Source organism: Ricinus communis, chromosome 5, assembly GCF_019578655.1.
Source record: "Ricinus communis isolate WT05 ecotype wild-type chromosome 5, ASM1957865v1, whole genome shotgun sequence".
Taxonomy (NCBI): Eukaryota; Viridiplantae; Streptophyta; class Magnoliopsida; order Malpighiales; family Euphorbiaceae; genus Ricinus; species Ricinus communis.
The window spans coordinates 9,560,343-9,580,207 of NC_063260.1; the positions used below are offsets into that span (position 1 = coordinate 9,560,343).

Genomic DNA, 19,865 nt, shown 5'->3' on the forward strand with positions numbered 1-19,865 from the left:
GATGCTCTACAATATTATTGTCACCATATTACTTATTTGTCCAAGTATATATGCAATTTTTATAACTCAAATCAGATAAGTCGCAACCTTGTATAGCATTTTTAAAATTTTACAGTGATTCCGATGAGCGCCTATTACCTTTCTCTTTTTCATAGGGCCATATAGTTTTATTAAAGTCACCTGCGCAAACCTATAGCTTCTCAAAGCCAATATTGAGTTGGTTGATAAGCTCCCAAGTTCTCCACTTTTGATCAAGTTAGAGCCAACCATATACCCCTTAAAAAAACCACTTATACCCACAGACAAAGACTTAACATCCATAAAAATATGATTATGTGAATAAGCAATTAAAGACACATCAATTGAATTGTTTTATAAAACACAAATACCACCACTTCTATTCCTACCTACCATTACAATCTACTGGAAAATAACCAAAATAATGAAAACTACTATTATTCACCCTATCAACTTGAAAAACTTTGAGTTTAGTTTCCATCAGAAAAAAACTAACTCTAGCTTCTTAACTAGTAGGAACTTCTGTAGCACACGAACTGTTTCTCGATTCCTAAGCTTGCGATAGTTCCAACTAAAGATTTCCATTGCTCTCGGTAGAGTAGTCTAGCAGCCTCCAAGGTTAGAAGTTAAGATTAAAAAGGTCTACCAACTCCTCTTCTTTGATGTGCTTAACTGTCTGAGACTCCACATCCCCATTCTAAGTCTCTAGCTTCCTTTTATCACCAAGAATATTTTATTATGGCTCACCTCTTAACCCATAATTGGGTAAAAGATCTTCACCTTGCGAGCTATAATACTCTTATCCTTACTTGGCGAGATATGGTGTGTAATTTAGATGTCGGGTTGCTAAAACAATGTGTTGTTTTGGGCTAGATGTTTAGGAATGTTGGAGTATTGAGGATTCGCAACATTTCAGTGATATTGGGCCCCATTCTAAGTCTCAGAAACTTAAATACCCATCTTATCTCTTTCTATTTTTTATTTATGAAAATAGAAAAAAATAAAACTTTATGAAAAGGAAACAAACTGAAAAGAAAAAGAACCAAAAAATCAAAGAAACATCTTATTGCTATCGTTGGTGGTGGTATTGGGTTTATTCAATTTCATAGTGGGTTTACTCAATTTCATTTTTGGTGATACACTGTAACCACCACCATCACTACCATCAAAGCCACAAATTGTCCACTACCATCTTCATTTATTTTCCAAAATAAATCGTAAGGAAAAAAAAAAACCAAAAATCAAAGAAACAACTTGTTGCCACCATCATCACTTCGCTCATACGACCCAATTCTTCATCTTCATCATGCAGCCTCAGCCGCCACCATCATTATTATCCACAGTTGTTGCATCCTCAATCGCCGCCGTCATTATTGTCCACAGTTGTTGCAGCCTCAATCGCCGCTGTCATTATCTCACTCGTCGTCTCCCCTACTATTATCGATTTAGTTTTTTAAATTTGTGTATAAATTTGATATATTTTTTTATGTGGCTGAGATATGGTTTGGCTAGAGTTTGGTTTTCTTTCCCTAATACTAGGATTTGATTTTCTTTTGTTTGTGGGTAGGATTTTGTTTTGGTAGGGTTTGATTCTTTTCAATTTCCGTAAGATTTTAGTAGGTATAGACCTTTTAAGATTAATATCCAACAAATCAATTTAAAATCCTTATAATTTAAATAATTATCATTAAATATATATTTCAAATCTCAATAATTATCATAAATACTTTTTAAAAACTTATATTTATTAATTTTAGCGTTTTAAATCAAAAACACATATAAAACAACGTTCAATTTTAAAATCCAGCCAATCGACATTGTGTAGAGTTGGTCATCCCTGCACAGAGCCAATTGGCTCTATGATAAGCCGATTGGCTCTGTATATGAAAAGTTCTAAAAATTTAGTCAATTTCGTCCCCAAACTTGTAAAAACCTATCGTTTCACCTCTTAAACTTAATTGTTCATGCTAATTGAGTCCAAATTGATTCGATTATCCTCAACCCTAACTTGAATTCACCCATTTTCAATTTTTTGAGGCTCGAGAAAGACAATAACTTTCACCATAGAGTCTTTATAATTCTCCTGATTTTAATTCTAGAAAATGGGTGCTGATAATACACGTCTCTCAAACGACACGATTAGATACAATACGATACAAATTGCCAGCCCTATTTGAAACTATTGGCTATTGCTTGAAATTTTGTGATTAACTTGTTCATGCAAGAGATCTTTTTTCAATTAGATTCAGACATTGAAAAAGAAGAGGCAAAATAAAATAAAAAATTTGTTAAAAATGATGGAAATTTTGATTGTAAGAAGAATATTGATGATTCCTTATTAAAGAAGAACATAGATGTTAAGTTCTTAAGAAAAACAAAAACCTGATGGCAATAACAAAGTCTTTGTTTAATCCATGTTGATTTTGATTTGTTCTTATATTATTTTCACGAAGTTCGAAAAACTAATGTCCTCTCTTTATATCAAAATTTATGTATATGATATTTTCTTCCCATTGTCTATTGTGGTGAAGAAAAAGGATCATGTCTATGTTTGTAAATGAAAAGAAAATAAAACATGATTTTAAAATTGGAATGGAAAAAATCAATAACAATTAGAATATGATATATCTAAATTATACTAGTTATATACTCATTATATACTTTTTACTGTTTCATTTAAAATTTATTTTATATTTTGTTTGAATTTTTTTTTAATCTACTATTGATTTATACTTTTTTATATTTATATTAATATTATAATCAATATACAAATATTTTACTATATATATATATATATAGATCAAATATATCTATTTTTAAATAAATCTTTTTAGATTTTAAAAATATATACTTATTGTCTACTTTTATATATTCATAATATACTTTTTATTATCTGCTTTAAATTCTTTTATATTTTATTTGACACTTTTTTATAATCTATTATTGTTTTATTTTTTATATTTATATTAGTATAATTGTCAATTTAAAAGTGGTGTACAATTTATATATGAATCACACATTATTTCAAAACTAATTTTATGATTTTATTGATTTAAAAAAGGTAGTAGATACTTATTATATATTTAGAATATACTATATAATGTTAAGTTTAAAAGTCTATTTGAAGATAAGCTGTCACGACCCCATCCGTGGGCCTGTGACCAGCACTAGGGAATGGGTAGGCGTAAGGTCACCGAATTCCGTATTAAGCCTGATACTCACTAACTCAAACAAATCTCATCTCAAATTTTACTATTATTAATGCGACAATTTATAGTAACATTAAATTTCTCACAATTAAATCGGTCTGCCCGAAGAATTAGGCGAGACCCGAAACTCATAAAATTTACAACTGATACATCTACTATTACTACTGCCGAGAATCTAAGAATTTACCAATTTACATACCAAGTCAAATACATCACCCGATGATGAAGGAGTCGGGTTACTGAATAAGAGTCGCGGGATGACAAACAGTCACGAATTTGAAAAAAAAGTAAATTGAGACTGTCAGTCTCGAGAGTAAGTTAAAATCAAATAATCTGGAGACTATTGCAGTTCTCACATAAAATATTAATTATTCAAATCAGTATATCAAACCATGCATGTAAATACAATTCATATTATAATCAATGCCATAATAAATAAATAAAAAAATAAAAATATATTTTTACTTTTACGGGACGAGTGGCTCAGTATAACCCTAATCCCAAATTCTAGTAGCCTTTCGGCTCTCTTAATCCAACAGGTCTGGCGCCCAAAGAGCAAAGCTCGACCAGGGTCCTTACCTCCAACCTGAACACTTGATTCCAACCAAGCTGGCGCCTAGAGAGCATCGCTCGACTAGGGACCTTACCTCCGACCTGAACACTTGATCCCAACCAAACCGGCGCCTAGAGAGCATCCCTCGACTAAGGACCTTACCTCCGGCAATTTACTTAAATCAGCCCATAGAGCCATGCTCGACCAGGGCAAAACTCATCATAATTTTATTACCTGTCCATGATCATTACCGGTGCGCACGCGGTCCTGATGTAACCCATCAGACGACATTGTTCTACAAAGCCACATTTTCCAAATCACAATTATCACATTTAATAAATATCATTGTCTAATGAAATCATTCAACACATATCAAAGTAAAGATTATAGATTTAGGGTAGAGCAACGTGCAATTCGTTAGAAAAAATAATAATGTTTATATTATTATAACATTACTAATAATAATATTTATATTATTTTCAATAATTAATAACCAAATAAAATTATTTACGTTGTGATACTAATAATCATATTAAGTATAAACTTTTAAAATAGCATATTAAATTCAGGCTTAGCAATAGTGCAACGATTAAGTGACTTTAACTCATAGATTTGGCGACCTCCTAGCTCTGCTCCGGTGCCTCAGTTGAAGCGAGCCGAACAGACAGATCATCTAATCATGGAAAACAATTTATCAAAACGCTGAACAATTACAATTGACCATAGGTCTAGATTCTTAGGATTGATTGTTTAAGAATCTCGACTCGGGTAAATTCTACCGAAAATTCGGCAGAACCCCCCTACAACACGAACATTTACCTCCCGTAAAACGGGTCCAAGACCTGCCAGAAAAACACTTCAAATATCCAACAATCCAAACAATAGCAGTCGGGTCCCCAAACTTCACTATTTTCCCGACTCTGCTACACAGCACAAAACACGAGGCAGAAAAACTGACAAACAATTATTTTTTACTCACAAATATCATCAAATACTCAACATAAACCAATAGAAACAAATTAAATCAAAGAATTTCCAAAATTACGGGCCAGAGAAAATTACCAAAACGCTTGATCGCACAATCGACTCGCCTCCGGCCGTCGGAGTTCGATCGACGATCCGAACACACCATCGGACTCACAATGACGCGCTGATGACGATCTTCGCTTCTGATTTTCCGATCCGACACCCGATCATCCGGAGAGATTTGCAGACGATCGCGGCCGTCGATTCGCAAACGGAGCCCGATCGCCACGAAACCGGTGCCATTTCGAAGCTTGAGCTGAGGAGAGTCGGGATATGTCCTCCGATCATCCATAGCTTGCCAGAGCTCGCCGGAAAAGCTGAAACAATGCGGCTGCCACCTACTTCGCCGAAACTCCCTCCTCTGGCCACCATTGTCGACACTGCCGCCGCCAAAATAAAGCCAAGGCCGAGAGGAGTCGATCGCCACAAAGATCAACGACCTCAAAGCACCAGCCAGCTCTGGGACGCCCGCAACGCAGATCTCCACATCCCCGCGCGATACTCTCTGTCCCCGACACCTCTCTCTCTCCTTTTCCTTCTTCCCCGATTCCTTTCCTTTCAATACCGACATTTGACCCCTGAACTTTTTTTTATTACAATTTGGTCCCTCAACTTTCTTAATTACTTACAATTTCATCCAGCAGAATTCTAATTTAACCCCTAAACTTTCTTTTAGCCTTTCAGTTAAGCCCCTAGCTTATTAATTGGGGCCAAATCAGAATTATGAAAAATACATAATTACCTAAATACCCCTGCCGACATAAATATTTATAAAAATATCAAACATACAAATTCCCATTAAACCCCCATAAAAATAAAATTATACTTTTAATCCTTATTCCAAAATAAATTTCCAATTTAGTCCCAACACAAAATTAATGTAAATAATAAATTTCCAACTTAAAATTTAATACCACTAACTAATTAAAATACAAATTTTTCCTAAATTCCTTTTATAAAAAAAAAACACCCTTTACAATTTCTCCATAACTTTTTAATATATAATTTTATTTATATAAATATGCATTTGGGGAAAAATTTGAATAACCAAAATATAATTATTTCTCAAATAATTTACTTAATTAATTTCTTAAAAATTCAAACTAATAGGATATAGAAAGAATGACTCATTTATTAGTCTAATATTAAAATTCAAAAATTTGCATTTAAATTATTCCAACTAGACCAAGTAAAAATTAAATTAAATTAATTTTAAATAAAAACTCATTATTAAATATATAAAAATTCCGGATATTACAAGAAATTTACACAAGTTAGTAAAAATTTACAAAAAGATATTATTATGTAAACATAATATCATTTATATTATTTCTTTTTTTATTATATAATTTATTCTCTACGGTAAATATAAATTTGTAATTTTATAAAATTATGGAAATGAATTACATAGTTTAATTAAAAATTTATTAAATTAGTTACATTTTATATAAAAAAAATAGTAGGTTGCATGTAATAACCAACTATTATTCAGATTAAAACTAACAAAATGAGAACTATGAATTTAACTAATAGTATGAGAAGCATAATAGTAGATCATGTCTAATAACCAATAATTCATTGTAATAACCAATACTCTAACAAACTTTAACTATATTGTAGCATTCAACTACCTATGTTGCTAAATAAACAATTAATTGATTGAATTACAATTTTAAGCAAGTTAAAACCTAAATATTCATAATTCATACAATATTTAATTACAACAAATAATATGATTTTAAAAAATTTAATCTAATATAAAACGAGCGGCAAAAAAAATTAATTTAAAAAAATATATAACAAAATATAATAATCTAAAAACTATGAAATTAGCTTATACATAATATATATTAAACTTATCTGAAAAAGATATTAAACTTTTTAAATCAATCTAAACCTAAGATTTAAATAAAATATGTATATTTTTTAATAATCATGTATATTTCTTAACAATCTCAATTGTATTCTAAAACAGATATATATTGCTTTAAATCAACAAAGGAGAAAAGAAACTAATAGGATACTTAAATATAAAAGAAGTTCTAGTTAAATGATTGAACAAGCTAAGACCTTTAATTTAACTACTGATAATGAAATATATGATTGATGATTTTTAGAAAAAAAAGATAATAAAATAAAAAAATCCTATACCTATTTCAATTTCTAGAATATAAAAGAAAAAGGTAATTTGTATTACTAATTATAGATTAATAAAAAAATCAAATTTTATAAAAAAATTAATAACCAAGATTAGTTTTATATAATCTAATGATAAATAGCTAATTACGGAATTATACTAAAATACCTTAAGACATCCTAAAATTTACCGAAAAAATACACGTGCTGCGTGAAATTTTTAAAATAACTTTCCTACAAAATTATAAATTTATCTTTCATATACATACTTGACTATTTAATTAAAAGTCAGAATAAAAAAAAATTAAATTAAAAAATTTTAAATCTCAAAATTAATTATTCAAACACAAAAGATTTAATAAAAGATAATTTTATTTAAAGTAAAATCTTTAAGGAAAAAGTTTTATATAGGTTTGGCGTATGTTCCTACTTATAAATCAAACCGATAAATTATTAATACATATTTATTAATTTTTTTAAAATAAAATATATATTTATTAGTTTTAAATAATAAAATATATATTAATTATTAAATATCAAAATATAAGACACTTATAAATATATATCATTCTTCTATTAAATATCAAAATATAAAATATTTATAGATGTATATTACTTTTCAGTGGATGTGATGTATATAGTAAGGTTAAGTAAGAATGTGAAGAATATTAGAGAAACACATATCTATACTCGGGAAAATCAACATTCCATTTCTACCTGGGAAAGAACTTTTGTTTCTTAATCAATATATATCCGCCTGAGAAAAGTCACTCCATCTGTATGCATAGTAACAGGCACTCAGCTGTTTTTCGCAGAACCATGAATATTCTCTCAAACTCGGTTCTACAACCTGCCTTCTCCTTTTTCTTCTTTCTCCTACTGCATCACGTCAAGATTACTGTTTCTTACATCCCCAGTGATTCCATCCTTTCCAACTGTGGCTCCTCAGGTATCACTCTCTCACCTGATGGCCGCAACTGGACTGGTGATTTCAACTCCAAATCTGGTCCGGTGGAGACATCTAATGGCAAATCAGTAGCTGCTACAGCCTCTAGCCAAGGCAGCGATGTTAACTATGTTCCTTACATGACTGCTCGCATCTCTGAATCCCAGTTCATGTACACTTTTCCAGTCACCGCCGGCCAGAAACTGATTAGACTCTACTTCTATTCTGCTTCATACGAGCAAGGTGGTTTTGAAAGATTTCGGGATTTCTTTGATGTCAAAGTAGGGCCTTTTACTTTACTCAGGAATTTCAGTGCTTCCCTTTATGCTGAAGCTCGGAAAATCAAGTCTTTCCTTAAAGAATTTTGCCTGAATGTTAAAGATGACCAGCAACTGAGTTTAACTTTCTCTCCTGTCCCAATTAGCAACTCAATTGATTCGTATGCTTTCATCAACGGGATAGAGATTTTGTCTATGCCATCCAATCTTTACTATACGCCAAAAGACGGATTAGGCCTCAGTTTCATTGGTGAAAGGGAGAAGTTTTCTATCACAAATGATACCGTTTTAGAGAAGATGTATAGATTGAATGTTGGAGGCAACACTCTCTCGTCAAGAGCTGACACTGGTATGTACAGAGTATGGGAAAGTGACTCTCCTTATATTTATTGTGATAGTCTTATAAACAATGAGCCATCTTTGTCTCTTAATTATTCAAGAATTCCGAACTACACAGCACCTGATGATGTATACTTGTCCGCTCGGCAAATGGATAGCGGCACCACCAATTTAACTTGGATTGTGCCTGTCGATCAAGGATTTAGGTATCTTGTAAGGCTCCACTTCTGTGAATTTGTCTTAATGATTAAAGTCAATGAGAGGCGTTTCAACATCTTTATAGACAATCAGACTGCTGAATTGGGTTTTGACGTTCTTGAATCAAGTGGTGCTAACCGAACTCCCATATACAACGACTACATATTAAAAGCTGGGAACAAAAGAGGGACTGCTGCTGACGATTATAAGCTTTTCATAACTTTGAGGCCTAATGCGTCTAGTGTTTATCTGGATTCTTTCTTGAATGGTATGGAAATTTTCAAGTTAAATGACTCCGATGGCAACCTTGGCGGACCCAACCCTCTAGTGGCTGTCCCTTCACCACCCGCAATCGCACCGGTTCAACCATCACAAAGAACCAATAAGTCTCACCTGAAGAAAACACTGCTCATTGCAGTGACTGGGAGTGTGATTGGTCTGCTAATAATACTTTCTTTGTTGGCTTTCATGGTGATTTGGCGATTAAGAAAGAGGAAGGACCATCGCCATGGTTCTTATTACCAATCATTAAGCTGTTGTTGGGGGAAGAACTCTTCCAAAGGCCAGTCAACAAGGACTAAAGCTTCTTCACTACCAGAAAAACTGTGCCGCCACTTTTCACTGCTCGAGATTAAAGTTGCAACAGATAACTTTCATGAGAGCTTGATCATCGGAGAAGGTGGCTTTGGCAAAGTTTACAAGGGAGAAATGGACGATGGAGCCATGGTCGTTGCAATCAAGCGCTTGAATCCAGAGTCCAGACAAGGTGTTCAAGAATTCAAAACAGAGATTGAGATGCTATCTCAGCTCCGCCATGTGCATCTTGTATCTCTGGTTGGATATTGTCACGAAGAAGGAGAAATGCTCCTAGTCTATGACTACATGATCAATGGAACTCTTCGGCAGCATCTGTACGGAACTAACAACGCTCCACTTCCATGGAAGAAAAGGCTTGAGATATGCGTTGGCGCGGCACGTGGATTGCACTACCTACATGCTGGTGTAACGCATACAATCATCCACCGAGACATAAAGACCACCAATATCTTGTTAGACGGAAATTGGGTTGCTAAAGTTTCAGATTTTGGATTGTCTAAAATTGGTGTAAATGACACTGCTGTTAGCACCATAGTAAAGGGTACATGGGGTTATTTGGATCCTGAATACGCACGACGACATCAATTGACGGAAAAATCTGATGTATACTCATTTGGTGTGATGTTGTTAGAAGTGCTGTGCGCTCGAAAACCACTGAACCAAAAGTTGGAGGAGGAAGAGAAGAATCTAGCCTGTTGGGCAAGAAAATGTATCGAAAATGGAACCATTCATCAAATAATTGATCCATATCTAATGGGAAATATATCTCCTGATTGCTTTAATAAATTTGTAGAGATTGCAGAGAGTTGTGTTCGTGATAAAGGGACTAAAAGGCCATCTATGCATGATGTAATGGAGAAGCTTGCATTTGCACTGGAACTACAAGAAGTTGCAGATTCTGAGAAGAAAATGAATCCAGGTGGTGATCAATATATGTATCCACTTGTATCATTCCGTGCTTCTCGATACACCAACATAGTTGGTTTGGATGTAAGTAACTCAAGTGGCTTAAAAGATCTATACACAGATGTTAGTCGGGTGAGTTTAACTAGTGTTGAATCCAGTAGCACAATGCATAATCATGGCTTCTCCAAGACCTCCAACTCTGCTAAGGTTTAACTAGGGCAGATTGATAGAGTGAATGAAATTGCATATGTTGTATGATTCATTTTGTAATTGTGTGACTACTGTCCACTACCTGCTTGTTTAGCATTTGAAATGCTTCAAGTCCCAGATATTCCAAAAATACCACTTTCCTATCCTGAAATTTACTAAGCGAAGTCTTTGTACCCACCTAGGTGGAATATAGTATTGTTTCTTACCCTCAAAATATTAGGTGACAGTTTAATATAGTTATTATAGATGATACCGAGTGGATAAGAATTTAGATAAATAAAGATTCTTGTGTAACATTATTTATTTATTAATAGTCCTCCACTTCAGTTATTTATAACAAGAATTTGAATTTTTAATTAATATCGTAATATGTTACAATTTTTTACATTAAACATAAATTATAAACTCTAATTATATTTTACTTTTTGTATTACATTATAAAATTCTTAAGGTTGTCGAATAGTAAATATTTCACAATTAAATTTGTATTATGCTAAGAACTAATTAAATTTTAAAAATTTCTTATTTCGCCTAATATATATCTATATTTATACATCAAATCAATAAATGATTAATACATTTATTAATTTTTTAAATATATATATTTATTAGTTTTAAATAATAAAATATATATCAATTATCTAATACTAAAATATAAAATATTTATATGTATATATCATTTTTCTATTAATTGTGGTATATGGATCTACGTAAGAATTTCTCTTTAGCTGATTATAGTTATAGGTATATATAAGCATACACATCAACTGATGATGCTTACAAGTGAGGCCGGTCAATGGGATGAAGGCTTAATATTAATTTGACTTTGAGTATCAAGGAGGGAGGTGCAACGTAGAAGAACGTGCAGCAGATGCATAAGATTCTAGCACTTAGTCGTAATTAGTTAGAGAAAGTCAAATTAGTTAATATGTAGCAAATGAGATTTCTTCCCTTTCTGCTGAGCTAGAGTAGGAGTTATTGTAGCTCAGTGTATATATAGATATATATTAGTTAATCAAATAACACATGAGAATCATTTCAACAAATTTTCTTTGTTTTTATATCTTATGGTAGCAGAGCTTTCTTTATTTTTATATCTTATGGTATCAGAGCTTTAGGAAGATCTAGAGCTTCATTGCTTCTGTTTCTCATCATCTTTCAATTATTTTTTCATACTCTCAAAGTTTTTCTTAAACTTCAATATTAGATTCTACTATTAGTTCACCTACATTGTCAAGGACTTTAATTAATCTTTAGAGGATGCTTCTTCACCTTATTTCTTGCATTATATAGAGAATCATGAATCTGTAATTGTGGCACCTGAATTAATAGTCACAATTTATTTCTCTTGGAGGCGATCTTTCCTTCTTGCTATTTCAATCAAGAACAAGCAAGGCTTTTTAGATGTGATTATCAATATACCCTCACCTTAAGATCCAATGTTTCAAGCTTGGAAATGTTGTAACAATTTTTTAATTGCTTAGCTCTTGAGGTCCATCTTACCTTCTATTGCTTCAACTATTTTCTATATGTATGAAGCCAAATAAATTTGGGATAAGTTGAGCAAGCATTTTTCATAGCTATATGAGTCAAGGATCTATCTTGCAACAGATATTGTGTTCTATAACTTAAGGAACCAAATCTATGGATGCATACTTCTTAAAGCTTAATGGTGTGTGAGAAGAGTTAAGAAGCTTTAGGCATGTATCTTATTGCTCGTATGGAACTTGTAATTAGCAACGCTTTCAGACTTTCATTAATCAATAATAAAAGGATGATGTATTCAAGTTCCTTAATGGGCTCAATATGGCATATCAAGCTGTAAGATCTCATATCATCATTATGAAGCCATTTCCTTTTATTGATCAAGCTTATAACATAGCGATACAAGAAGAAAATCAAAGATCCTTGCTCACTCAGTCACAAAGAAAATCAAAAGATCCTTGCTAATATTACAACTAATTATGAGTCTCAACTTAATCTCACTCAAGAGCAAGTGAAAAAACTTCTCAGTCTTATTTCTACTGCTAATTTGGCTCAATCCACGGGAACTCCTATAGTTCATATGTCTAATGTTGTAGGTGTCCAATGGTTAGTTCTATATTCTTCTAATGATCAAATGTCTAATTGCTTGCTTAATAATAGTTGCAAAAATGATTCATGGATCTTAGATGTAAGAGCAACATATCACATTTCTTGTTCTCTTTCTTTCTTTCATACATATTCTATTGTTACTAATTGCCATGTTCAACTTCGAAATGAAATGAAAGCCAAAGTTACTCATATTAGTACAATCATTCTTTCTCCTTCCATAACTTTAAACAATGTGCTTTGTATTCCCTCCTTCATTATCAATCTTGTATCTGCAAGCAAATTAATCTCTTCTAGGGACATTTATCTCATTTTTCTTTTTAAATACTGCTACATTCATTTCATCATGGATGACGATTGGACTAGCTAAGTTGAATCAAGGACTATCATTTTCAACAACAACATTCTTTTTCTTTTTTGAATGTTTAAAATTCATCCGTACACTATGTAATGTTGTGTCTTTAGAAACCTAGCATAATAGACTATGGTGTATTGATGTTATTAAATTTCGTAGTCGTAGACCTATGATTCAATGTAATATTTCAGTCTTTATTACCTTGTACCTTTTATTTCAAAGCCAAACATAAAAGACTGTCTTTTCTATAGTCAATTGATCATATGTCACACTTGTTTGAGCTTGTTCACATGGATACATAGGGACCTTATTCCTAACTAAATGTTAATAAAAACCATTCCTTTCTTACCATTATGGATGAATTTTCTAAAGCAACTTGGACCTTTTTAATCAAACACAAATTTGAACTGCAAATTGGGTTCAATATTTCCTTAGTTTGTTCAAAATCAATTTTAGACTACTTTCAAAACCATTCGAACAAATCAAAAAACTGAGTTTAGTCTTCTTATATTCTTTCAGACAAATAACATCATATACCGGATGACTTGTGCTTATGCTCCATAAAAGAATGGCACTATGCAGAGAAAGCATCGACATGTGTTAAATGAAGGAAGAGCTTGGCTTTTTCATTCTAACTTGCTAATTAAATTCTAGGAGGATGCATTCTTACTGCTACATATCTTATCAATAGAACACCTTCCATTTTGCTTTCTCACAAGTCTCCTTTTGAATTACTTCATACCAAAATCCCTTCCTATAATCATCTTAAGTCATTTAGTTGGCTATATTTTACAACCAATTTGCTAACACATATAACTAACTCTGATGCTAGGGGTAGTGTATTTTCATTAGTTATCAGTTGGTATTAAGGGCTATAAGCTCTATGATCTTGACACGTATTCATGTTTCATTTTCAGAGATGTTACTTTTCATGAACACATTTTTCCATTCTCTTTATAGAAGTCTGTAATTAATCATTCATCTCCTACACCTTGTTATCAAGAAATATATATATTCTTCTAATCATATTGATTTTCATTTCTCTCCTCATAACCTTACCTCTACCTCACCATTTTTTCTCAATTCCTTACTTTAAACCCATTTTATGCATGCTTTTTCATTTTTTTTTGTCACGACCCAATTTGTAAGCTCATGACCGGTGCTAGAGAATGGGTAGACTTAAGGCCACCGAAACCCGTAACAAACCTGATAGCCAAAAATCCAATTAAATGCATACATAATTATATACTATTAAAATAATCCAATATTTCACTCACATTCTACACATAATTAAATTAATCCTCCAGCTGGATTACTAGCAAATATCCCATAATTTTTTTACAGACTAAATTTAAATATAAAATACCAAGTACGCTACTGCATAGAGTCTAGAGTTTCAAATAATTTAAAACACAAAAGTAAGATTTAATTACAATAAACCCAAAGGGAGAAAGGAAGTCGGGCTGCAAAAGATGTCGGCGGAGAACCTAGCTATCACCTGAAAAATTTAGAATTGAGACTGTCAGTATCGGAAGTGAGTTAAAATCATATATTTAAAAATAAATCCAACCATCTTAATAAAATATTTATTTAATCAGAATAAAATATTTTATCATATTAAAACGTGTGTCATTTTATGATTTAAAAAAATATAATTTAAATGTGTATGGGACGAGTACCTCAACAGAATTCTAAACTCCAATCCTATTAGCTATTTGGCTTTCTTATTCTAATAAGACTGGCGCCTAGAGAACAAAGTTCGACCAGGGTCCTTAAATCTAGTCTGATCACTTAATTTTCAATAAAGTCGGCAACTAGAGAGCAACATTCGACCAGGGACCTTCCCTTCGGCGATCACATTCTCATAACCCAGAGAGTTGTACTCGACCAGGGTAAATCCTAAAAAAATTCTTCGCACGCGATCCTAATGCATTTCATCAGGCGGCATGTTCTACTATCGCCTTATTCCGAACTTACAATCATTACATCGATAATAATTATAAATAGCATAAATCACAAGTAAACATAATTATTTAATAACATATTAAGAATTAAAGTTGAATAGCCTCGAGTATAGCAAACATGAAAATTATGTGTAATGATAATAATAATAAAATAATAATAAATATGATACCAAAAATAATAATAATAATAATAATAATGATATCGATAATAACAAAAAATAAAATTAATAATAATGATGCTAATAATAATCGTAATAATCATTAATCAAATAAAATTACTAATAATAATACTAATAATGATCATAATAATTATTAATCAATTAACATTGCATTTAATTTAGACATAACATAAAAACAGTTAATTATATGATTTTAACTCATAGTTCTACCGCGTTCCGCAGTTTGCTCCTACGCCTCGGGTGGAGCTGGCTGGACGGACGGATTATCTATTCAAGAAAATAACTCAATTAATAAGATATTCTTTATTTTTTCTAGGCCTAGACTCTTAGATTAAACTACCTAAGAAATTCCTGCTCGAAAATTCTCCCGAAAATTCGGCAGAATCTCCCCTAAAATATGGACGTTTACCCCCATATAACAGGTCCAGAATCTGCTAGAAATACTCCAAATATTTTATATTTATTTAACGGAAGTCAGGCCATTAAAACTGCATTATTTTCCCGACTCTGCAATAAAATCCAATTCACAATATAAAAATTAACAGTCCAGCAAAATAATATTATTCACGATACATCACACAAATATTTCTCCTCACATTTAATTCAATTAATCACAGCCTCAATGTACATGGCAGAATACTAACTCCTTCTTTAATTAATCAGCAATAATTCTAAAATCGGGCGACTAATTAATTAAATAATTTAACAAACAACTTATATACCAATTATGTTCTAATAATTTTGAAATAATTTTTAAAGTCTAGATAAAATTATATCAAGCTGAAACCCGAGCTTATGCGCATCCGGGAAACACTAGAGTCCGAAAGCCGATACCACCAATAGTGTCAGATTTCGAATCTGGAAGGGTCCACACAAAGCTTGAGTTGCAGGAGTCCAAATATGCAGACGATTCTGCTGGAAACTCGTCGGAAGCCATCAGATTGAGGCTGGAAAGTTTCAGCTCCGGAAAGGCTTAGAGGAGCTGGAAAACGGCTGATCAACAGCGAGGAGGAGCTGCCTATAGGCTTTGGAGGGTGTGGATCCCAAATCCAGCATCAAATAGGCAAAAAGACGGCAGCAAGTGGTTGTTCTGGTGGTGGCAGCAAAAAAGATGCCTTCTCCTCCTTACTGCAGCAAAAAAACCGGTGAGAGGAAGGAGGGAGGAACGACGCCGGCGAGGAAAAGAAGAGGGTGGGAAGCTTGGTGGCTGGTTGGCAAAGATGGTGGCTGGGAATGGTGGAGAGGGGTGGAGGAGAGGTGTGCAGCAGGGAGAAGAAGAGAGGGAGGAGGGAGGTGTGCAATAGGGGGAAGAGAAGAGGGAGGAGGGAGATATGCACCAGGGGTCTTTGTGCAATTCTCCAAAATTGCTAAAATATAAAGTTAGCACCCCCCCCCCCCCCCCCCCAAAGAAAAAAAAAAACTTAGCTACAACAACACCCTCAACTAATTTTTTTATTTATTTTACATATGTACACTATATATTCACTTAATCATTATTTCCATAAATTGACGCTAATTAGACTTACAATAATAATAGTAGCTTTATAAATTATATATGCCATTAATAGTTAGTGTAAATTAAATCCGATTAAATAGAATAACAAGTATTTAGATAAAGCTAAAAAAAAAAAAGAATTGACTCACTCATTTAAAACCACAAAACTAGATTTTTAAATTCACCCAAAATCAACATATTTAACTTGTTGGAATATTAAATTAAATCAAATTAAATGGTGCTCAATTACTCACAAAAAATATTAATTTATCGAATTGCCCCTGAAATTAAAATTTTAAAAAAATTTACAGATATTATATTCTTCTTATTCATTTAGGATGCCTACAGATTCAATTCTTCCTATATTTGACTCACAATCTTTAGCTTCTCTTCAACACCTCACAAGAAGTACTCGACTCATTAAAACCCCATCATATCTTAAATACTTTCATCGTAAGATCTCATATGTTGCTACTTCTCCTAATGTAGTAAGTTTTATTTCTACTCTTTATCCACTCTTTATTGTATTGTCCTATTCCAAAGTTTTTTCATCTTATTTTAACTTTATTTGTGCTATCTTTCTCAACCTGATCCTATTATCTTTTAGCAATTTATTGATTTTGATCACTAGAAAGCAACCAATAAATTTGGATTGGATGTCTTATAATAAAATAACAATTGGACATTATTCCTTTGCCCCTTGGTAAAAGACCTATAGGCTGTAACTGAGTCTATAAAACTAAGTATCTTTCTAATGAAACTTTTGACAAGCATAAAGCTAGGCTTATTGCAAAGAGCTATATTTAGAAATATGGTTTTAACTATGAAGAAACATTTAATCCAGTTGTTAAGTATACAATTATAGAATTTTCTTATCTTTGGCTGCAATTCAAGATTTTTAACCTAAATAGACATCAATAATGCTTTTTTGAATGTGGATTTATTCGAACAAGTTTACATGGATACCCTTTAGGGTTATCAGCTTCATAGGGAGACAGTATTAGAATCTAGTAAGTTTAGTAATAAATAGTTAGTTTGCAAGCTCAATAAGTCATTATATGGTCTAAAGCAAGCTTCACAATAGTGGAATTTGAAGTTGTCTAAATGTTTAATCAAGAATGGACTTGTTCAATCTAAATTAGACTATTCCTTGTTCACTATATCAGATTCTGCAAATATTGTTGCTTTACTAGTATATATGGATGATATTGCTATAATTAGCAATAGTCAGATTTTGATTCAAGAAGTTAAAGTCATGCTTAATAACAATTTGAAGCTGAAAGACTTGGGATAATTGAAATATTTTTTAGAACTAGAGATAGCTAGAAATAAAGAAGGTATAATATTCAATCAAATGAAGAATGTCTTTGAGTTGTTGTAAGAAGTTGGTGTTCTGGGTACAAAACCATCAAACATTCCTATGGAGGTGAGTCATCACTTGGCTCAAACAGATGAAAATCTAATGGAAAATCCTTCCGAATATAGAAAACTTGTAGGTAAGTTAATGTACCTCACATTAACTAGGTCTGACATAGTCTATGTAGTTCATGTGCTTACTAAATTCATGGATAAGCTAGTTGATATAGACATGGTTACAATTGTTAAATTTGGTAAGTACTTGAAGTTAGCTCCTAGACAGTGGATATTTCTCTCTTGCAAGTCAGACTCGAGTTTAAGGTTTATATTAAGGAGCTTATGAAGAGAGTAGGAGGTCTTTAACTGGATATTTTATATTTTTAGGTCCCTCACTTGTAAGCTGAAATTTGAGACAACAAACTACAATATCTAGAAGTTCTGCTGACATAATATAGAGTTATGGTAATGGCTACAAGTGAAGTTGAATGGTTAAGCTTCTTATTGAAAGAATTTAGAGTGCCATACAAGGAGCCTGTTTTGATGTTTTCTGACAATATTTTAACACTACACATAGCAAAGAAGCCATATTTCATAAGCGAACGAAACACATTGAAATAGATTATCACTATGTTAGATAGAATTTGCTTGAAAGATTGATACAAGTTGCACATGTTAGAACTTCATAGCAGATTACATACATCTTTACCAAAGCACTGTACCCTAGACAAATTAATTTTTCTTTTAGCAAGATGAATACGTACAACATACATGTACATCTTGAGGGGGAGTACTATGGAAGGAGGTGCAATGTAGAAAAATGTGCAACAAATGCAAAGGATCCTAGCACTTAGTCATAGTTAATTATAGAAAGTGAAATTAGTTATTTACATAGCCAATGAGATTTCTTCCCCTCTTGATGAGATTGGGTAATTGTTATTTGTATAGCCATTACCTTACCGCAATTTATCAAATTTCATAAACTTGTAGATTCAGCATCCTCCACATATCGATGTTGTTATTTTTCTTTAGGTGTTGTGAATGGAACTATTTGTCCAGTAATTTGATTTTAAATCATATAGAACTTAACTTTCATCTTACGAGTCTCAAACTACTATTATAAAAATATAGATAATATAATTCGATATATACTCACCGGTATTACTTAAATGATCTCTAGTAATAATGAAACTAAAGCTTAAAAGCTTTTGTGCAGTGAATTCTAGTCCAAAAATAATCTATGATATTTTCTTTATTATTTAAATAACAATACATCTAAGGTGTGATCATACAGACTACATAAATGAGTATATACTCACTTATCTAACTGTATAAAATTTTATTTATTTTAAAACTCTAAACTATCATTATCCACTTTGAAATTCTATAAAAAATAATTAAACTTTCCTAAATCAAATTTACTATTTAAAAGAATTACCTTATAAAAAAATTTAAATAAAATAAAATCATATAATATTAATTAAAAACTAAAATATTATAAATTTATTTACTCACCTTAACTGCAAAAAGAAAAAAGAACTCCTAATTGAACAGTTCAGATCAAGCCATTAAAAAATTAGACTCGGATCGGAGACCAAATTTCCATTGTGAAGCAAAAAAGGAGACTTCTCTAGTCCAATTTACGACTAGAATGGTTTGGAACTAAAAAAAAGGGCAATAGCTTTGAAGCCGCCAGACATCTTTTTTTTCTTCTTCTTAATATTGCTCAGTGGGTTACTAACAGTTGGCAGCTTTAGATTTTTTTTTTATTTTAAAACCGACAAAGAATTAAAACGTTTGATTCTAAATTATAATTTAAAATTATCTAACCGAACCAGTTATCAATATTTTAATTTCGAATTAAAATATGATATATATAAATATTATTTGCTTGCTTTAATGTCACTAGCAAAACTCTACAAGGTTGATTTTTCTTTTTTTCTTTTTTTGATTTTCTATTTATACCTAACTCTTAAGTTTCCAAGTTTTTTCTATGAATTTCCTTTTTCTAT

The 19,865-nt window shown here is 31.9% G+C and overlaps 1 protein-coding gene and 1 long non-coding RNA gene across 2 annotated transcripts; one reads left to right on the forward strand and one right to left on the reverse strand.

Moving 5' to 3' along the window:
* The first annotated feature begins 7,603 nt into the window (after nucleotides 1-7,603).
* LOC8262013 (receptor-like protein kinase FERONIA) lies at nucleotides 7,604-10,776 on the forward strand. The gene has a single exon (XM_002534283.4). The coding sequence runs from the start codon at nucleotides 7,723-7,725 to the stop codon at nucleotides 10,417-10,419; it is 2,697 nt and encodes an 898-aa protein (XP_002534329.3). The 5' UTR covers nucleotides 7,604-7,722; the 3' UTR covers nucleotides 10,420-10,776.
* Nucleotides 10,777-14,152: 3,376 nt separating this feature from the next.
* Nucleotides 14,153-15,976, reverse strand: LOC125370057. Its single transcript, XR_007215736.1, has 2 exons — nucleotides 15,840-15,976; nucleotides 14,153-14,360 (listed from the first exon to the last, which is right to left on the reverse strand). It is a non-coding gene; the product is annotated as an uncharacterized LOC125370057 (long non-coding RNA).
* Between the last annotated feature and the right edge of the window lie 3,889 nt (nucleotides 15,977-19,865).

Bases quoted from the DNA above. Each gene is read 5' to 3' on its own strand.
- LOC8262013 (XM_002534283.4), top strand. From the start codon at position 7,723: ATGCATAGTAACAGGCACTCAGCTGTTTTTCGCAGAACCATGAATATT.